This window comes from Rhinopithecus roxellana, chromosome 15 (genome assembly GCF_007565055.1).
Source record: "Rhinopithecus roxellana isolate Shanxi Qingling chromosome 15, ASM756505v1, whole genome shotgun sequence".
Classification (NCBI taxonomy): Eukaryota; Metazoa; Chordata; class Mammalia; order Primates; family Cercopithecidae; genus Rhinopithecus; species Rhinopithecus roxellana.
Genome location: NC_044563.1, coordinates 70,927,801 through 70,949,040, shown reverse-complemented (window position 1 = coordinate 70,949,040; position 21,240 = coordinate 70,927,801). Strand labels below are relative to the sequence as shown.

At 41.4% G+C, this 21,240-nt stretch overlaps 1 protein-coding gene across 7 annotated transcripts in view; it reads left to right on the top strand.

The window, feature by feature from the left end:
- The window catches only part of FAM118B (family with sequence similarity 118 member B), a 53,624-nt gene that overhangs the window by 5,229 nt on the left and 27,155 nt on the right, over positions 1-21,240 (top strand). For 5 of the 7 annotated variants that reach the window (XM_010353015.2, XM_010353011.2, XM_010353010.2 and 2 more), the window contains one exon: positions 20,664-20,756. In XM_010353015.2, the coding sequence (XP_010351317.1) occupies positions 20,664-20,756 (93 nt within the window). Of the gene's footprint in view, positions 1-12,084; positions 12,151-20,663; positions 20,757-21,240 lie in introns of those variants that run through there. The other 2 variants (XM_030918493.1, XM_030918491.1) reach the window with 1 other exon arrangement.

Below are 21,240 nucleotides of genomic sequence, written 5' to 3'. Positions count from 1 at the left end.
GGGACCATGTAGACACACCAGTTAACCTAGTAGGCACATCTTCGAGACGTGGGAGGAAAGCAGAATACCTGGAGAAAACACACACAGACGTGGGGAGAATGTGCCAGCTCCACACAGATGGGTGACCTCAGCCAGGAATCACTTACTTTCTCATCAATGTTATAAAAAAACGATGTTGAACAAAATGCCTTTTTTTGAGAGTCTGCTGTATCTTCTTGTTGCTAAATAGTTGGTTGGTTATTCTTTCTTGGTTTTCCCCTCATGTTTGGCCTGTTGATTTCTTGTAGCAATAGATTAGTATTTAGCTCTTGCATCCCACCACTTTCCTTTTTTTCCATGCCCTCTATCCCCTAATACAGTTCTATTGTAATTTTTTGCTAGAACAGGTAGCTTTTATGTACTTACACCTCTGTCAAATACTGTTCACTGTTGAGCTAGATGATCTGTGACAGTATGTTCCTCCTGGTGTGTAGGTTGGCCTTCACCTGTGTGTTTCATGTACCTACTGTTAATTTTTTCCCAAATGCTCCAATATATTTGTCACATTCTTGTCAGTAACATTTTCTGTGAGCTCAAATGTATCACCTTTTTATTGGAGCTCTGCCTCCTCCTCCTCCTCCTCCTCCTCCTCTTCTTTCTCTTCCTTCTCCTCCTTCTCCTCCTTCCCCTCCTCCTCCTCCTCCTCCTCCTCCTCCTCCTCCTCCTCCTCCCTTTACTGTTGCTCTCAAGAACTGCTGCCCTGGGGTCCTCCTGGACCTGCCCTTTCCTGTGCAGGAACCGTGTCTTCCTCTTTCTGGGTTTATGTCTTTATTTTTTAAAAGCACATACTTCAGTTATTTCTAAGAAGTATTTGAATGACTTTGTTTAGCCCACACACTTGTTTGATAGTTTGGCAGTTACATAATTCTAGATTGGAAATAAGGTTCTCTCAGAGTGTTGAAGGCATCTGTAATTGCTCTAGAGACATGGTGATTCAAATCCTTCTTATGCAACCTTATTTTGTTTGTTTTCTCCCCTTCTGAAAGCTTTGAGGGTATTCTCTGTCTCTGGTGGTCTGCAGTTTCGTGATGTGTATTAACACCAGGATGTGGGTCTTTACTCAGCTGTTGTGCTGGCTTCTCACAGACGGATTTGGTTCTGGAAATTCATGTTCTCTAGTTCCGGGATGTTTTCTTATACTATTTTTGTGATTTTTCGTTCAATCTTTAATTTTTCTTTGATACCTTTTTGTAATATCCATTCTTGTTATGTGGACATGATGGGCTCAGAGGGCCCATTGTAGTGTTTTAGTTTTCTTCCTCTCTGCACGGGCTCCATTTCCTCCAGGTGATGTGGGCCTTTGCACCTGTGCCTCTGTCTGGCTGTGTCTTCCCTCAGATATCCAGTGACTTGCTCCCACACCTCACTTCGGATGAATCCACAAGTCTTTGCTTAAATGTCACCTCAGTGAGGAGAGCACTGGATTGAGAGGTTCAGACCCCCATCTCACTTCCCTTCTTTGTTTCTCTCCAGAAGCATTTCCGACCATCTAGCATCCCATGTATTTATTTACTTCTCTCCCTCACCACTAAAATAAACATTCTATGAGGGCAGGGATTTTGTTTTTTTTGTTTGCCTCTATAATTCCAGCCTCTGAAACAGTGCCTGGTGATGAATAGATGCTTAATAATTTAAGGAATAAATGACTTATTTTATTGTGGGATTTCTTGGAATGTCGAATGATTCTAACTGTTCATTTTTGTTTTTTGTTATTTTAAGTTCCCAGCATGGGTCTTGTTGGGTGGTGGGCATCACTGGAGGGTGACTGGTATACATGGGTTTTGTGTATATGTTTGTACAAATGTATATGTTTGCTAATGTTTCTTTAACTGACAGTACATTGGTTGCTGGGACAAGGATGGGGGCTTGGATAACCTTTTAGTGTGCATCTGTTGACATAATCTGTGTTTTCAGTTCTTCATTGCTGCTGCTGATGTATTTCACTCCAGACCCATTTCAGATTTCAGTTCATTTTTCTCTAAACCTCTGGATTTGGAGGTGGAGAAAACAGATGAAAATAGATAGTGCTGTGGCTTAGCAGGGGGTGAGGAAGACACTGCACATTAGTTAAATAGACTTTATGCCAATCCACATTTTCAGGTCTGCATTTAAAGCTTGCTTTCCATCTCCAAAAATTCATTGAAAACTTGAATGCCTCTCTCCTGCACCTCACGTTCTTGGTTTTATACCTTGAAAAAAGAAAAACTGCTCTGTTGTCATTTTAATAGGGTCCTTGGGAAAAGATTAAGAGGTGAACACTTAAGGACGGAAGTTATGTTTTATATTCTTAGTGTCATGGAATGCAGCACAGTAATATCACGTAAGGAAAAGCACGAATTTCTTGTTTTCCTTGTTTATTTTTGGAAGCTTATCCTTCAGCTCTTATTTATCTTTTTTTTTTTTGGAGGAAGGGTCTTTCTCTGATGCCCAGACTGGAGTGGGCGTGATCATGACTCACTGCAGCCTCGACCTCCTGGGTTCAAGCGATCATCCCACCTCAGCCTCCCAAGTAGCTGGGACCATAGGCATGTGCCACCACACCTGGCTAATTTTTTATTTTTGTAGAGACAAGTTCTCCCTATTGTTTATATGCCTTAAGAGTCACATTGACAGTGCGTAAGAAACACTCTCTTTTAGCTCTCTTGCTAAGGAGCAGGTTTGAGTGCTGTTGTCAGAACTTAGTACTTCCTTGCAGTTTTACAGATTCCGCGAGAGTCTTGTCCATGGGGCTGGGAAGTGTCTACCCTCTGCTGACTCTTCTAGGTTCCTGCTCTTCCCCAGTGCCTCCCTACCCCCAGCCACTAGAAATAGACTGCTTCTTTCTTTATTCTACTGCGGAAAACATGCACTACTGTACTTATTAAAATTAACTAAAAAAAAACTCAAGCAGCTTGAGTTTTTTTAAAGTTAATTTTAATAAGACATTGAAGGAAGAATTTTGTTTCAAAGGAGGGGCTTATATGTACGAAGATTTATGGCGTAAAAGCAGGGGCAAACTAATGAATGACGTTTTTAGAATTGATATGAACATGAACCCAGGATGCTCAGACTTACTCCGAGAGTTCCTCTTAAAAACTGCTTTTCTCCCCATAAACCCTAATGTCAGCAGTGGTTAGCTACACATTGGAGGAAGGGGGCTTCATTTTGTTCTTTCTGCATATTTCCTGCAGTGATCTGTTACTTTCAAGTCTGGGAGAAAGATGCTCTCTTTATCCTGAATGAAGTGTCCATCTGCTTCCTTTGAGCCCAGGCTGCCCAGCTTTCTGGTTGCTCTCTGAGAGTCCTCCTTGGTCTTCCACTGATCACGTTCACTTCCTTACGAAAGTATGTTTTTAGTCTCCCTAGACTGTTTTCTGTTTTCTGTCTCCTCTTTTTTTTTTTTAAATACCTTCAATTGTTTTCACTGGCCACTTTTTTTTTTTTTTTTTGAGATAGAGTCTTGCTCCGTTGCCCAGGCTGGAATGCAGTGGCGTGATCTCAGCTCACTGCCATCTCTGCCTCCCAGGTTCAAGCAATTCTCCTGCCTCAGCCTCCTGAGTAGCTGGGACTACAGGCACATGCCACCATGTCCAGCTAATTTTTGTATTTTTAGTAGAGACGGAGTTTTACCATGTTGGCCAGGATGGTCTCGATCTCCTGACCTCAGGATCCACCTGCCTCGGCCTCCCAAAGTGTTGGGATTACAGGCGGTGAGCCACCATGCCTGGCTTACTTTTTTTTTTTAAGACTGATGCTTGGCTGGGCTTGGTTTTTTTTTTTTTTTTTTTTTTTTAAGAGTTTTCAGATTCTTATTTCAGATCTAAACAGTGCTTTTCAGCTCTCAGTTCATCTTCAGATCAAAGAGAATAGTAGACCGGGCGCAGTGGCTCACACCTGTAATCCCACCACTTTGAGAGGCCAAGGCAGGTGCATCATTTGAGGCCAGGAGTTTGAGACCAGCCTGGCCAACATAGTGAAACCCCGTCTCTACTAAAAATACAAAAATCAGCCAGACATGGTGGCGTGGGCCTGTAATCTCAGCTACTTGGGAGCCTGAGGCAGGAGAATAGCTTGAACCCGGGAGGCAGAGGCTACAGTGAGCTGAGATCAAGCCACTGCACTCCAGCCTGGGTGACAGTGTAAGACTCCGTCTCAAAAAAATAATAATAATAATAATAATTTTCAGTTAATTTTTATTGGGAAAAAAAGAATATCCTAAAAAGAATATCATGCTAGTTTAAGGTTACAGATTTACTTTCTTCCCTGGATTCCCTTTGATTCATATTCTCTCATTTGGAAATGATCCAATATGTTATTCTGAAGTATATGACAGATTTTTCAAAATCAGTAAATACATATGTTGGTGCTTAAAACAGAAGGAAATAATGGACTGTAAGTATTATCACATAGCTTATTTCTACTATTCAGAGATCTGATTAACTTAGGATAAGGAGCAGATTGTTGAATTGTTTTTTGGCTTCTAAGTTGGAAGTACAATCTGAAAGTACCTCTCAGTGTTGAAGGGCTGCCTGACTGAAACTTAAGTGGGTATCTCCTGGGCCTGAAGCACCACCAAGATCTGAACTGAAGGTAGCGTTTTGGGAGTCCTTAGCATTTAGTTTGGTATTTTAAGGTCTAGGGGTGAATAGGGTGGGAAGGGAAGGGAGTATGTAAAGGGAATAGACCAGAGAGCCCTGTGGATCCTCAACATTTAGGAAACAGGGAAGACCTCCCTCTAGAGGGGAGGGAGGGAAACCAGGAAAAGGCGAGATGGACTTCAGCGTCGGGTGTTTCAGGAGGCAGACGAGGATGAATACGAACAATTTCATTGAATTTTGCCAGAAGGGTGTTTATCTCCCATAAACCTTTCCTTGATTTTCCTCAAGCACAAGTGCTTATCTCCTTGGTACCTCATCCAGGCATGTTAAACTTGGCACAAACATGTTGTAAAGATTTGTTTATAGTTTGTTTCTCCAAAGGTGTAGACTTGTTAAGGGTGGGGCCCATGGCTTGTTCAGTTTTGCGAGATGCTATTGTTTTGTGTCTTAACATCATGGACACTGACTCCATGTCTAATGTGTAATAGTCGTGTGACTTTTAACAAGCTGCTTACCATCTGTGTGCTTCTGTTTCGTTATCTATTCCATTTATGATATGAGATGACAATAGCTTCTACTTCACAGAAGAGCGAATATGTGTGAAGTAGAGAAAACGGTGCCTGGCTTAGTGTCAGCGCCATGTAGTGTTTGGTGGAGGAGAACTGGAGGCGATGCTTGATGTTTAACAGATATTTGAACGTGAAAACGTAGCAACCTGTGGCGAATTCAGTTCCTAGCATTTTAAAATTCTACAAGCATATACAGAATGTAATCGTGACCAGGCCATAGGAGAACTACAAATGGAAGTGGACTGGGAGGAAAGTGCATGCAGCTTTGTTTTATGAAGCAAGTCTATAGACTTTTGGCAGAAGTACTATGTGATCCTAATTTCTTGTTGTTAGGAAGGAAAAATCTAAAAGATGAAGAAGACTCCTCTAGAGCAGGTGAGAATCTTTATGTGTAGGGATGAACAGCTTTAAACAGGTGAGTGGTGGATGTCAGCATGGAAGGTATTTGTTTGGATGAGAGAAAATACTATAACCTTTCCATTCATCCTAATTTTTGCAGCTCAGAAAATTAGAAATATCAATTGATCCCTTGGACTTTAGTGAATGGTAGATACACACTCAATTGATCAGCAAATATTTGAACATTTTCTGTACCATATACACACTTTATAACAGGAACTATGCTATGGGATGGGGATAAGTTGATAAATAAATTAGACACTGTACTCGCCCTAGAAGGGCTTTTATTCTTGTGGGAGAGGCCAATAACTGCAAGTACTGAGAGATACAAACTAGGAACTGAAGTGTAAATGAAGAACTTGGGGTAAAGGGAGTGGAAAACCAGGCTACAGATGGTAACATTTAAATTGAGATGCCAAGGAGGAGGGTGTGGGGAGGCCCTTGCAGAATATTGCTCTGAGGAAAGTCAGTAGCCAGGAACTTGAGGTGGGGCAGGGGACGGGGGTGGGGGTGATGTTCAAGCAGTTGAGAGAGGCCTGTGCACCTCAAGAGCCCAGCGAGTGAGGGAGGGAGCTGGATGGATGTTGTGTGGATGGCGGACACTGGATCATGCCACGATGAGGAGTATAATGTTATTAAACACAGTGAGAAGCCATAGAATGATTTTAAAACATGACTTAACCCAATTTGTGTTTTGAAATCTCTTTTGCTGGGGCCGGGCACAGTGGCTCACACCTGTAATCCCAGCACTTTGGGAGGCCGAGGCGGGCGGATCACGAGGTCAGGAGATGGAGACCATCCTGGCTCACACAGTGAAACCCCGTCTCTACTAAAAATACAAAAAATTAGCCGGGCGTGGTGGCGGGCGCCTGTAGTCCCAGCTGCTTGGGAGGCTGAGGCAGAAGAATGGCGTCAATCTGGGAGGTGGAGCTTGCGGTGAGCTGAGATCGCGCCACTGCACTCCAGCCTGGGCCACAGAGCAAGACTCCGTCTCAAAAACAAAACAAAGAAAAATCTCTTTTGCTGCTACATAAGCTTTTCTTTTTTCTCTATTTGTATTTTAGATAGATTTAATATGTAAAATAAGAGAAACTGCTTTCTTAGCTCGAAATACTGATGCCCTTGAATCATTTGCCAGAAATAGTTCTTCCCCTAAGAATCAACCCTTAAAAATCAGTTTACAATGTAGACATCAGAGACTTGAGTTATAAAGTTATTTATATATAAAATGTTCCGGTGCCAAACAATAGTCTTGGAACCTTAAGTTGAAGTTTTCTTCTGCCGTCTAGGATCAGATTACATTCACTGCTAGTACCACTGGCGTATCTAAAACATGATAGTCTGAATATTGATTTATTTGTGTATACAGTTTTCCCATTTGTTCCATTTAAAAACTAAATGGCTTTTTATGGTCCTTATTAAAAGCAGTTACAGGGTGTTCTTTCGTTTGAGTTAGTTTGTGAAATAAATATCTGAATGCCTGCTGTGTGCCAGGCACTGTTCTGCACTCTTGGACTACATCCATAAACTAAACAGGCAAAGGATCCCTGTCTTTGGGGGACTTACATTCCAGTGGAGGAGGCAGATAACAATAAATATAATTAGGGCCAGGTCCAGTGACTCTCGCCTCTAATCCCAGCACTTTGGGAGACTTGAGGCCGGCAGATTGCTTGAGCCCAGGTGTTTGAGACCAGCCTGAGCAACATGACAAAACCCCGTCTCTACAAAATACAAGGAAATCAGCTGGGTATGGTGGCATGCACCTATAGCACTGGGAGACTAAGATGGGAGGATTGCTTGAGCCCCGTGGAGGTCAAGGCTACAGTGAGCCATGATCACGCTACCATGTTCCAGCCTGGGTGACAGAGCGAGACCCTGTCTCAAAAAAAAAAAAATTTGTAGAGTCATACTACTAATAAATAATTGGTATATTAGAGGGTGCTGTGTACTATGAAATAAAAAGTAGAACAGCTAACATGGTAGGGGATATAATTTTAAATAGGATGGTTAGAATAGCATCATTGAGAAAGGTACAATCTGAGTAAAGGCATGGAAACCTGTGCAGATACATGGAGAAAGAACATTCCAGGCAGAAGGAACAATCTATACAAAGGAAAACCCCAAGGTTGGGTGTACCAGCCTGTTTGAGGAACAGTGAAGAGGCCAGTGGGGCTGGAGGGAGGGAATGTGAGAATATCTTGGCTTTCTAGGAATATGTTTCTCCTCAGTCAATTTCAAAAAGCTCATAAGCCAAAACAAATGAATAATTAGGCAGAGAACTCCCATCCCATGAATGTTCTGCAGATGGTAACCTATAAACACCCAGACTCATGTCTTAACTCAAATTAGGTAATTCCAAAATAATGCAAACATTCCTTAAATTCAGTTCACAGGGCAGCTGAGCAAACAAGATCTCTTTTATGTGAATAAGAAACTGAAGACTTTTGCCAGTGCACTTGGCATCTTAAGAGAGGCAGCGATTGCGGGCTTAGGGAGAACTGCCTTTTAAGAGCAGCTTTTCTCAGGTCCCTTCTTTCTTTCAAGCTCAGTAGCACCAAATCCTTTTCAATTTTTATTTAGCAATCCACATTTTCTGTTCTTTGACACAGTGAAATTTTCCATTTGTTCCCTAAGTTTCCAATCTTAAATTTGGCACACTACTTTCATAAGGTCATAATCAATGCCCACTATAGTAGAATATTGCCCAAGTTGTGTGTACATCACGTGTATTCTGTGGGTGTAGATCATCAGCACTGTCTTTGTTTCAGAGGCACAATACTTTTTATAAAGAGCCACACCCAGTTTCTCCTGTGAGATCGCTAGAGCTGTTCCAGTAATACTTGCCCACAGCTAATCCTTTCCCATGTTGTTTCTGAATTTTATTTTTGATAAGTAGAGTATCCTTTTGTAGTTTCTTAAGCTTCAGATTGATTCCTTTCCCAATTTGTCATGGTTGGTCAGTTTGAATCCTCTTCTGTAAGTTGCTGTTCATTGTTTCCAGCTTAGTTTTCCATGAGGCTGGAGTGAGGTAAGATTACTAAAGACATGTAATCCCAGCACTTTGAGAGGCCAAGGCGGGCAGATCATTTGAGGTCAGGAGTTCAAGACCATCCTGGCCAACATGGTGAAACCTGTCTCTACTAAAAATACAAAAATTAGCTGGGAGTGGTGGTGGGCACCTATAATCCTAGCTATTTGGGAGGCTGAGGCAGGAGAATTGCTTGAACCCAGGAGACAGAGGTTGCAGTGAGCTGAGATTGCACCACTGCACTCCAGCCTGGGTGACAGAGTGAGACTCTGTCTCAAAAAAAAAAAAAAAAGAATACTACTAAAGAAAATGTTCAGAAGCATGGATCTTTGACTTTCTGAGGCAAAAAATAGTCCACATTCTTCTCATAGCCAAAAAGGAACATGGTACAAGTTCATATCACTGTGAATGAGAAAGGCCTTTGAGAAATTTAACAGGCCTTTTCTCTCCTTCCCCCAGGCAGGGCTGCGTATAGATCACCCCCAAATCTACTAGTCTGCTCTTTTTCTTTAAAAGGAAATGCAACTACCTCTTTTGGCCTCCAGTTCTGTTGCCATTTTAAATAGGAAGGTCAAGAACCTAGCATTGGCCAGGTGCAGTGGCTCACACCTGTAACTGTAGCACTTTGGGAGGGCTGAGGCAGGCGGATCACTTGAGCTTGGGAGTTCAAGACCAATCTGGGCAACATGGTGAAACCCTGTATCTAAAAAAAATTAGCCAGGCACGGTGGTGTGTGCCTGTAGTCCCAGCTGCCTGAGAGACTGAGGTGGGAGGATCACCAAGCCTGGTGGTCGAGGCTGCAGTGAGCCATGATCGTGCCTGGGCAACCGTGAGACCCTGTCCAAAAAAACAAAACAAAACACCTAGCATTTAGTAGACTTAAATTGATTAACTGTTGAATGATAAATTAAAAGAGAGAAATTGAATGCTCTCAAACAAAACAAGCTTCTTGTTCTTGTTTTTTGTTGTTTTTTTTTTTTTTTTTTGGAAACTGAGTCTTGCTCTGTCACCCAGGCTGGAGGGCAGTGGCGTGATCTCATCTCACTGCAGTCTCCGCCTCGCGGATTCAAGCGATTCTCCTGCCTCAGCCTCCTGAAGAGCTGGGACTACAGGCGCCCATCACCATGCACAGCTAATTTTTGTATTGTTAGTATAGATGGGGTTTCGCCATGTTGGCCAGGCTGGTCTTGAACTCCTGACCTCAGAGGATCCACCTGCCTTGGCCTCCCAAAGTGCTGGGTGTCGTGAGCCACCGTGTGCAGCCACAAGCTTATTCTTAAATCCCTCTTTAGTTCGTACTCTGATAACTGGGTTTTATATATAACTAAACCTATGATGGGTGTTTATTCAATTATTTTTAATCCTTTCTGTCTGTCTAAAATATTGTACACTTGAATGTAAACTCGAACGTAATTGTGTAATGATGAATAAAGTGAACTTGAGTGATTTTTTTTGTACCTCTTCATGTTGTAACACATTTGTTTTCCTTTTAATTCTAAGAATAACTGTAACACAGATCTACTTCATATCTTTCTTATCTTCCCGTTCTTGGTTTTGCTATGGGTGGGTTTTGGATTCCATGCTCGCAATGTAGAGACCTCCAAGATACTTCACCGGGTGTAGCCAAGTGAATTCACTTAATCACTATAGACAGACAGTTACGCTTAAGGGTTTTTAATGGTAAATATTTTAAATTTTCAAAATCTGTTATTTATTTATTTTTGAGATGGGTTCTCACTTTGTCATCAGGCTGGAGTGCAGCGGCGTGATCACGGTTCACTGCAGCCTTGACATCCCAGGCTCCAGTGATCCTCCCAACTCAGCCCTCCCACGTAGCTGACACTATAGGCATGCACTACCACACATGGCTAATTTTTGTATTTTTGGTACACATGGGGTTTCGCCATGTTGCTCAGGCTGGTCTTGAACTTCTCAGCTCAAGCATTCTACCTGCCTGAGCCTCCCAAAGTGCTGGGATTATAGGCGTGAGCCACTGCGCCCAGGCAAAAACCTCTTTTTTAATTTTTAGCTCTGTTTAAGTTGGAAATCCTCAAGGAAGTGAAAAGGGGTGAAAATTAAGTGGAATATATTTACTAAGCATTTATTTATTTATTTATTTATTTATTTATTTATTTATTTATTTATTTTTTGAGACAGGGTCTCGCTTTGTCACCTAGGCTGGAGTGCAGTGGCACGATCTCAGATCACTACAATCTCTGCCTCCTGCGTTCAAGCAGTTCTCCTGCCTCAGCCTCCCTCCCAAGTAGCTGGGATTATAGGTGTATGCCACCACACCGGGCTAATTTTTATATTTTGTGTGGAGATGGGGTTTTGCCATGTTGGCCAGGCTGGTCTCAAACTCCTGAGCTCAAGTGATCCTCCTGCCTCGACCTCCCACAGTGCTGGGGATTACAGGCATGAGCCACCAGGCCTGACCCATTTTAATTTTTATAACAGAAAAGTCTTCCCTTTATTAAGAGTTGTCAATTTTTTGTTTGTGTGTTTGTTTTTGTTTTGAGACAGTCTCATTCTGTTGCCCAGGCTGGAGTACAGTGGCATGATCTTGGCTCACTGCAACCTCCGCCTCCCGGGTTCAAGCAATTCTCCGCCTCAACCTCCTGAGTAGCTGGGATTACAGGTGCCCACCACCACATCCGGCTAATTTTTTGTGTTTTTAGTAGAGATGGGGTTTCACCATCCTGGCCAGGCTGGTCTTGAACTCCTGACCTCTTGATCCACCTGCCTTGACCTCCCAAAGTGCTGGGATTACAGGCATGAGCCCCCTGTGCCCAGCCTCAAATTTTAACTCATAGAGAATATCCTTTATAATGATGGCATCTTCTGGAATGCCCCAGACTTGGAAGACTGCATTTGTACACAGTATATTGTGTTTACTCTGTTGACATAAAAGTAAGCTACTGAGGGTTATTTCCCGTGGGTAACCCATGTTATTTTCGTAGTAGAAATTCAATTGTTAAGGACTCACTAGAGTCCTTAAAGAGTTATCTTGCCCTTAAAGAGTTACTCAGTTTCATTTTTTTTTTTTTTTTTTTTTGAGACGGAGTCTCGCTGTCACCCAGGCTGGAGTACAGTGGCCGGATCTCAGCTCACTGCAAGCTCCGCCTCCCGGGTTCACGCCATTCTCCTGCCTCAGCCTCCCGAGTAGCTGGGACTACAGGCGCCGGCCATCACGCCCGGCTAGTTTTTGTATTTTTTAGTAGAGACGGGGTTTCACCGTGTTAGCCAGGATGGTCTCGATCTCCTGACCTCGTGATCCGCCCGTCTCGGCCTCCCAAAGTGCTGGGATTACAGGCTTGAGCCACCGCGCCCGGCCCTCAGTTTCATTTTTAATGAATAACCTATGCCATTTTTGATGGCATTGTTTGTATGATCATACTACTTGATTTATGGGAAATATCTGATATTTTTAAAGTCTCCTTCCTTAGCAACATGTGTCATTATTCTCAGGATATACCTTCTCAGAAGCTGCACAGGAGGAAAAGCAGTGACAAAGAAAGAAGTTGTCATTCTTTGCACGGTAAAAATCATCACCTCCAGCCACCAACTTCTAATTCAAATTAGGTTTTAATTTGTTCATTATTTCTTCTTGAAACACTTTTGTTCCCTATACATAGGCATTACTTTGGCTTTATAATAGAAAATAACAAGCAACATCTGAGCTGTTTTGTTTGTTTGTTTGAGACAGTGTCTCGCTCTGCCGCCCATGCTGGAGTGCAGTGGCGCGATCTCGGCTACCTGCAGCCTCTGCCTCCTGGGTTCAAGCGTTTCTTCTGCCTCAGCCTCTTGAGTAGCTGGGATTACAGGCACCCGCCACCCCACCCGGCTAATTTTTGTATTTTTAGTAGAGACGGGGTTTCATCATCTTGGCCAGGCCGGTTTCGAATTCCTGACCTCAAGATCCACACACCTCAGCCTCCAAAAGTGCTGGGATTAAAGGCGTGAGCCACCGTGCCTTAGGGTTATTCTTCTCAATCCTTGAGGTCTTTCAGAAACCTTACCTCTGGTGAGGTCTTTCTCCTTACATTGTTCAGATAGGGGGTCATTGTTTGCTGGTAAAATGGCAAGAATAAGTGGCATCAGTCTGGCATTTCCTCAGTGACTCTGTTAAGGCACATGTTCAGGAAATGAGTGTGATACAGATCTTATCTGTATCTACCTTCTACAGAAGGTAGAAGGTCTCAGCCATGCTAAGGGATAAAAGTAAGAGCCAATCAAGCTCACAATAGATAGTGGAAATATTTCAAGTCTGGGATCCACAGAGGAATCAGATCTTGGCACAGCTAGACATTATTCCTGTCTCTCTGTGTGCTGAGATGGAGGAAACAGTGAGTTTGCTTTATCCACTGATGGGAAAGGCTGCAGTCTACATGTGGAACTGAATTTCATCAACTACCCAAGCAGAGTCTTTAGGATTTTATTTAATTTGTTCACTACTGACAAGCTTGTTGTTGAGAACTCTTTAGTAGTACTTTACACCGGGTATCTTTCCCTTCCTCCCAATTCTGATAGTTGATAAAAACCCGGATGTGTTGGAATTAGTCCAAAAGCCACAATTAGAAAGGTTTGGTTTCTTCTCAAGTCAGAGGATGACTCTTTTCCCTTAAGAAATGAAATTAACCCTTTGCTATGTTTATGCTAGAGAAATAAACCATTCTTTATTCCAGTCACCCCTTTGCTATGTTTATGCTAGAGAAATAAACCATTCTTTATTCCAGTCACTTTTATTTTTTAAAAAGCAGTGGAGGAAGCTTTCTGATCCTTTTTTCAGCAAGAAACGTACCACTTTCTCAAGCTGGTAATTGTATATCTTTTATTTCCAGGCAAAAATACGTTTTATTTATTTTTATTTTTTTATTTTTTTATTATTTTTTGTCTAAGTGGTAATTTTATTATGTGAAAAGAACAACAACAAAAATCCTAGTGGCTAAAGACAATAATAACTTATTAACATTTCTGAGTATTTCTTTTTTTTTATTATTATACTTTAAGTTCTAGGGTACATGTGCATAACATGCAGGTTTGTTACATATGTATACTTGTGCCATGTTGGTGTGCTGCACCCATCAACTCGTCAGCACCCATCAATTCGTCATTTATATCAGGTATAACTCCCAATGCAATCCCACCCTCCTCCCCCCTCCCCATGATAGGCCCCAATGTGTGATGTTCCCCTTCCCGAGTCCAAGTGATCTCATTGTTCAGTTCCCACCTATGAGTGAGAACATGCGGTGTTTGGTTTTCTGTTCTTGTGATAGTTTGCTAAGAATGATGGTTTCCAGCTGCATCCATGTCCCTACAAAGGACGCAAACTCATCCTTTTTTATGGCTGCATAATATTCCATGGTGTATATGTGCCACATTTTCTTAATCCAGTCTGTCACAGATGGACATTTGGGTTGATTCCAAGTCTTTGCTATTGTGAATAGTGCCGCAGTAAACATACGTGTGCATGTGTCTTTATAGCAGCATGATTTATAATCCTTTGGGTATATACCCAGTAGTGGGATGGCTGGGTCATATGGTACATCTAGTTCTAGATCCTTGAGGAATCGCCATACTGTTTTCCATAATGGTTGAACTAGTTTACAATCCCACCAACAGTGTAAAAGTGTTCCTATTTCTCCACATCCTCTCCAGCACCTGTTGTTTCCTGACTTTTTAATGATTGCCATTCTAACTGGTGTGAGATGGTATCTCATTGTGGTTTTGATTTGCATTTCTCTGATGGCCAGTGATGATGAGCATTTTTTCATGTGTCTGTTGGCTGTATGAATGTCTTCTTTTGAGAAATGTCTGTTCATATCCTTTGCCCACTTTTTGATGGGGTTGTTTGTTTTTTTCTTGTAAATTTGTTTGAGTTCTTTGTAGGTTCTGGATATTAGCCCTTTGTCAGATGAGTAGATTGCAAAAATTTTCTCCCATTCTGTAGGTTGCCTGTTCACTCTGATGGTAGTTTCTTTTGCTGTGCAGAAGCTCTTTAAGTTTAATTAGATCCCATTTGTCGATTTTGGCTTTTGCTGCCGTTGCTTTTGGTGTTTTAGACATGAAGTCCTTGCCCATGCCTATGTCCTGAATGGTACTACCTAGGTTTTCTTCTAGGGTTTTTATGGTATTAGGTCTAACATTTAAGTCTCTAATCCATCTTGAATTAATTTTCGTGTAAGGAGTAAGGAAAGGATCCAGTTTCAGCTTTCTACTTATGGCTAGCCAATTTTCCCAGCACCATTTATTAAATAGGGAATCCTTTCCCCATTTCTTGTTTCTCTCAGGTTTGTCAAAGATCAGATGGCTGTAGATGTGTGGTATTATTTCTGAGGACTCTGTTCTGTTCCATTGGTCTATAGCTCTGTTTTGGTACCAGTACCATGCTGTTTTGGTTACTGTAGCCTTGTAGTATAGTTTGAAGTCAGGTAGCGTGACGCCTCCAGCTTTGTTCTTTTGACTTAGGATTGTCTTGGCAATGCGGGCTCTTTTTTGGTTCCATATGGACTTTAAAGCAGTTTTTTCCAATTCTGTGAAGAAACTCATTGGTAGCTTGATGGGGATGGCATTGAATCTATAAATAACCTTGGGCAGTATGGCCATTTTCACGATATTGATTCTTCCTATCCATGAGCATGGTATGTTCTTCCATTTGTTTGTGTCCTCTTTGATTTCACTGAGCAGTGGTTTGTAGTTCTCCTTGAAGAGGTCCTTTACATCCCTTGTAAGTTGGATTCCTAGGTATTTTATTCTCTTTGAAGCAATTGTGAATGGAAGTTCATTCATGATTTGGCTCTCTGTTTGTCTGTTACTGGTGTATAAGAATCCTTGTGATTTTTGCACATTAATTTTGTATCCTGAGACTTTGCTGAAGTTGCTTATCAGCTTAACGGACAGACTGCCTGCTCAAGTGGGTCCCTGACCCCTGAGTAGCCTAACTGGGAGACATCCCCCACTAGGGGCAGTCTGACACCCCACACCTCACAGGGTGGTGTACACCCCTGAGAGGAAGCTTCCAAAGTAAGAATCAGACAGGTACACTCGCAAAAATACTTTTTAAAACATTAGAATTTCTCTCTACATTTGATTTATTTCATCTGCTAATATACCCAAGTGTATTACTCTGAGCTCCTTCTGGCATGTCACTTGTTTGAGTTGAGGACTATGCACTGGACATACAGGAGAAACATAGCTCAGAACGAGGAAGGCGGGCTGGGAGACCTCACTCTGATTCTCAAGTGAAGGGAATCCCAGAGCTTGCTATCTTTTTAGCACCAAGATGCCATGAAAACGAGAGCTGCTGGGATTCTTTGATGTGTTCGAGTCCACAGGTCCTCTGCTGTGTGCAAACTGAATTTCATTTGGATAACCAGTTCCTTTTCTCTCGTCCCTTTACTATGTTTCTTCTGGATTTTTTCTAGAACACTAGCCTGTTTCCCTTTTTCATCCCCCAGAGATAGAAGCATTATGTTTCCTGCCAAGCTGACAGGTTTGAGAGCACAAGTGTTCTGTCTCCTATGAAGACTTCAGCCTTAACATTTCCATTCATGAGGTTGCTGTTACTTTTCTCGGCGTTTACCAAGTATCTGACTTTTATTGTGCTGTACTCTATTGGCTTTGAAGGATTTCTCAGTGGCTTAGCAGTGATTGAGGTAATGAAGACACTGCCACAGGTAATTGACTTTTGTTTTCTTGTGACAGAAAAACATTTTCCACTTTTGCTCTACATAGCAAGTCCCACAAAAATGAAAACTCAAACCGTGATCACATAAAAAAAATTAAAGTGTGAACTAGCTGATGCATATTGGGAAAGTTAGCTTTGAAACTCTTTAGCAAGAACTGCATATTGTTTAGGGTACATGCTAAAACTGACTTTTTTTCCTGAAAACACTACTCTAGAAGGAATAAAATATGGTTTATGCTTATATGCCGCTGGGGTATACATGTGAGATTGTGTCATGTGAGGCATGCTTTAGGCTAAAGAAAAGATGTTTCTCTGTTAGAAAACAGGATGAGTATATGATTGGATATGATGTAGGCATACTGAGCTACGTCTCATTCAGTACCTAAATAAGAAGACCCTAAACATTCTCGGTCAGAAGCGATTGGCTATATTTCATTTTTTAAAGTAATAATAGATGGAATGGACCTTCAGAAAAGTTGACTGTGTAAAGAAATAAGTCAGAAAGCTTAGTATTCAGGTCTAGATGTCATGAATTGACCATCTGGCAGAACTAGAATCCAGCAAAAACGATCTTACGTAATTTCCAGGAGAAAATGGTAGGACAGGCCGGGCGCGGTGGCTCAAGCCTGTAATCCCAGCACTTTGGGAGGCCGAGACGGGCGGATCACGAGGTCAGGAGATCGAGACCATCCTGGCTAATATGGTGAAACCCCGTCTCTACTAAAAAATACAAAAAACTAGCCGGGCGACGAGGCGGGCGCCTGTAGTCCCAGCTACTCGGGAGGCTGAGACAGGAGAATGGCTTGAACCCGGGAGGCGGAGCTTGCAGTGAGCTGAGAGCCGGCCACTGCAATCCAGCCTGGGCGGCAGAGCAAGACTCCGTCTCAAAAAAAAAAAAAAAAAAAAAAAAAAAAAAAAAAAAAAAAAAAAAAAAAAGAAAATGGTAGGACAGATCTAGGCTCTGGTGGATAAGTGGTGGTGAGAAGTGTATAACAAATAGTGCTTGTTATTGGAGAGAGTAGTTTTCCCAGCTTCCGAATGTAGTTGACTGCCAGGATTGCATCAATGGAGTGCCTAGTTAACAAGCAACTATTAAGGGTTACTTGGGATTGTTTCAGGTAAATCTACTTTCTAGAATGCAGGCACTTTCTTTGTTCATAGTTTTGGACTTTAAGTTTTTTTTTTTTTTTTTTTTTAAGGCTGAAAAGTTAATACAGGTTAATTATTCCTTATCTGAAATGCTTGTGACCAGAAAGAAGTGTTTTGGATTTCTGGCTTTTTTGGGGAATATTTGCATTATACTTAACGGTTGAGCATCCCTAATCCAAAAAATCTGAAATCTGAAATGTTCCAATGAGCATTTCCTGTTTAGCAATGGTGTAGTTAAGAACTTGGACTTGGGGCTGGGCGCGGTGGCTCAAGCCTGTAATTCCAGCACTTTGGGAGGCCAAGACAGGCGGATCACGAGGTCAGGAGATCGAGACCATCCTGGCTAACACGGTGAAACCCCGTCTCTACTAAAAAATACAAAAAACTAGCCAGGCGAGGTGGCGGGCGCCTGTAGTCTCAGCTACTTGGGAGGTTGAGGCAGGAGAATGGCGTAAACCCGGGAGGCGGAGCTTGCAGCGAGTTGAGATCCGGCCACTGCACTCCAGCCTGGGCGACAGAGCGAGACTCTGTCTCAAAAAAAAAAAAAAAAAAAACTTGGACTTGGGAGGCAGAGTTGCCATGGTTTGAATACTGGTACTACCACGTACCCGATCTTTCTGTGTCTCAGTTTTCTCGTCTGTAAAATAAGGTAACAATAGTGCCTCATAATGTTATGCAGATTAGTGAGTTAATGTTTATAAATAGTCCATGGCATGTAGTTAAGAGCTTGTAAACTGGTTTAGTAACTGAATTGAGCATTAAATTCTGAAGATATCCATCTTCAAAACTTAATAAGCATTATTCCCTCTACATTTTACTTCCATCTCTCTCAATATAGTGTTTTTACTTGGATGTAATCTGTTTAGATGATGGGTTTGTAGAACCATAGTTAAGAAAAGAACTTAAGCACCTAAGTTTTTTCCTTGTGTACTTAAATATATATATGTATTATATATATGTATTATATATATATATATGTATATCCCCAAACAGATGGGTTGTCATGTGTGTGGAAGAAGTAAACACATTCTATCCCTAGTTCACCATTCTAGAGCGTTGACTTTTAGAGTCGGAAGTGATTCACATGAATTAAAACTTCAAAAAAATATTTTAAGGACAGTTAAAACCTGGCTATTGGTATAAGCAAACTGGGAAGTCGTTAGACTGTAATAAGTTACTACACTTAAGGAAAGATGGCTTAATGGTATACCTCATGTGCATCCTATATTAAACAAAATTGTTGCATTGTAGAAAAATTAAGTTTGCTTCTTATTTAGGTGTTTCCTATTTGAAGGAAGATTCTGAAGATTCTGGAGAATCTCATTCTGTAATTTTGGAGTAGAGCCTAGAAACAAACTTTTTTTTTTAATTAATTAACTTTATTTTCAAGAACATACATACTTTTAACAAACATCCCAGCTGGGCATGGTGGCTCACGCCTGTAATCCCAGCACTTTGGGAGGCTGAGGCGGGCACATCACCCGAGGTCAGGAGTTCAAGACCAGCCTGATCAAGATGGAGAAAACCTGTCTCTACAAAAAATACTAAATTAGCCGGGCATAGTGGCACATGCCTGTAATCCCAGCTACTTGGGAGGCTGAGGCAGGAGAATCGCTTGAAGGGAGCAACTGCCGGGAGGCAGAGGTTGCAGTGAGCCGAGATTGAGCCACTGCTCTCCAGACTGGGCAACAAGAGCGAAACTCCATCTCAAAAAAAAAAAAAAAAAGAAAAGAAAGAAAAGAAAAAACCCACATCGTTGAGTTAAGACAGGATTTACTGAGATTAGTGACTCATCTGTCTTCTCCTGAGCTCAGCTTTCTCATCAACAGAATCAAAAGATTTGACTAGAAACATGATCTACTTCCTAACTCACTACTATGATTTTATTGTTTCTATTTTCCTTATGATTATGATATTAAAGAAGAATTCCACTATGTGTGATGGACTGTGGGGTGAGGAAGTGAGCCTTCTGTTTACCACAAAAAATTAATTGAGAAACTTAATGTTTTAATAAAGAAAAAGGCTTTATTGGGCCGAGTGCAGTGGCTCATGCCTGTAACCCCAACATTTTGGGAGGCCAAGGCTGGAAGATTACTTGAACTCCGGAGTTAGAGACCAGCTGGGCAACATGGCAAAACTCCTTCTCTACAAACAATACAAAATTTCACCAGATGTGGTAGCACGTGCCTGTAGTCCCAGGTACTGGAGAGGCTGAGGTAGGTTGATGATGGCTTGAGCCCAGGAAGCCGAGACTGCAGTGAGCCAAGATGGCACCACTGTACTGGAGCCTGGACAACAGGGCAAGATGCAGTCTCAAAAAAAGAAAAGAAAAGGACTTTCCAATAAAACCGTAAACTTCCAGTAATTATTAGTAATTCAGTTCTAAGTAATTAGTTCTATATGTTGGCAATGGCATGTACTAAAACACCCCAAACGGTGGTAGTATGTATTGTCTTCTATATTGTGTGTGTATTTAAAATCTGCTATTTTTAAATTCACAGCCTTTAGATTTAACTAGTTTGCTAAAGTTTGAGCAGTTAGAACTTTATAGTATTCATTCTAATCCGTGGTAATTACTTACTTTTGCCAGTTATTCCAGCACCCGAACATAATTGGCCATTTTTCATGCATCTGCTTGATAAAACCTTTACCAGTTATCACAGTGGCTTGATTTAAAGTCCACTTCATGTTCAGTTAGAGAGACATGTCCCACTGGCTACGAGGTCACCATTGTCCAACAACAGAGAATGTCATTCAGCAAATTAGTATTGATTGTCCTATTCTTGACTCAGTAATTTCTTCAGCTGAGAGTAAATGGATAATTGGGGGCTATTAATACACTTATCTATGGGTGGTTTTTATCCCGAGTCTTCCGCAAACCCAACTTGTGGGAGAATAACTGGTTTTTCTTAAGTTCTACAAAGTGAGGGCCAGTAATTGACATGAGTTGACACTGTTTTTGGTGGGAACTTGGGGGCAGGCCTTCAGAAACAGAAGCAAGATGGTAGTATGGAACACCAAATAGTCTTTTAGACTAATTTAATTTAGTTCCTTGTTTGGAATGTTCATTAATTAACAAATTTCTGTTAAGTAGGGGGTACCTCCAAAGCACCTTTAAGGGTATACAGCTTTTTAAAACTGTTTAATGTATGTGCTATTTTGAATGGTATATTTTACAGATCTAATTGTGGTCCATGGTGTTTAATCTATTTTAGAAACTGGATGGCTTCTACAGGGAGCCAGGCCTCTGATATAGACGAGATTTTTGGATTCTTCAGTGATGGCGCACCCCCCACCAAAAAGCCCAGGTAAACAAGAAAGGGAATCAGAGAGCAGAGTAAATTACCATTAGTGGGAGAGAAAGAAAAGTAGCCAACTTACACCTTTTATGTCAGTTGTTTTCATAATCAGTATTGACCTTCATACTAAAAATTAAATTATTTTTATTTTGGATTTAATTTTTATTTTTTATCAAGGCAATACAGGTACATAGTTTTTAAAATCAGTATTTCAGAGTCCACCCTTCTTCAGAGATAATTACTTTCAACTTTATCTGTTTCTTCTAATGTTGACATCCATGTTTTAAAATACTATATATATTGCTGCTTTTTAGTTTTTCAGTTTTATTGATTTCCGAGTATGGAATATAAGGACTGCTTTGCCCTCATGACTCCTCCCCCTGTATTGCCACTCCACACACTCTCCCCATGTTCTTGTATGTTTATATCACAGCGTTTGGTTCAATCCACTTTTAATATTTACATTTATTATGACTGTATAAATAGTATTCGT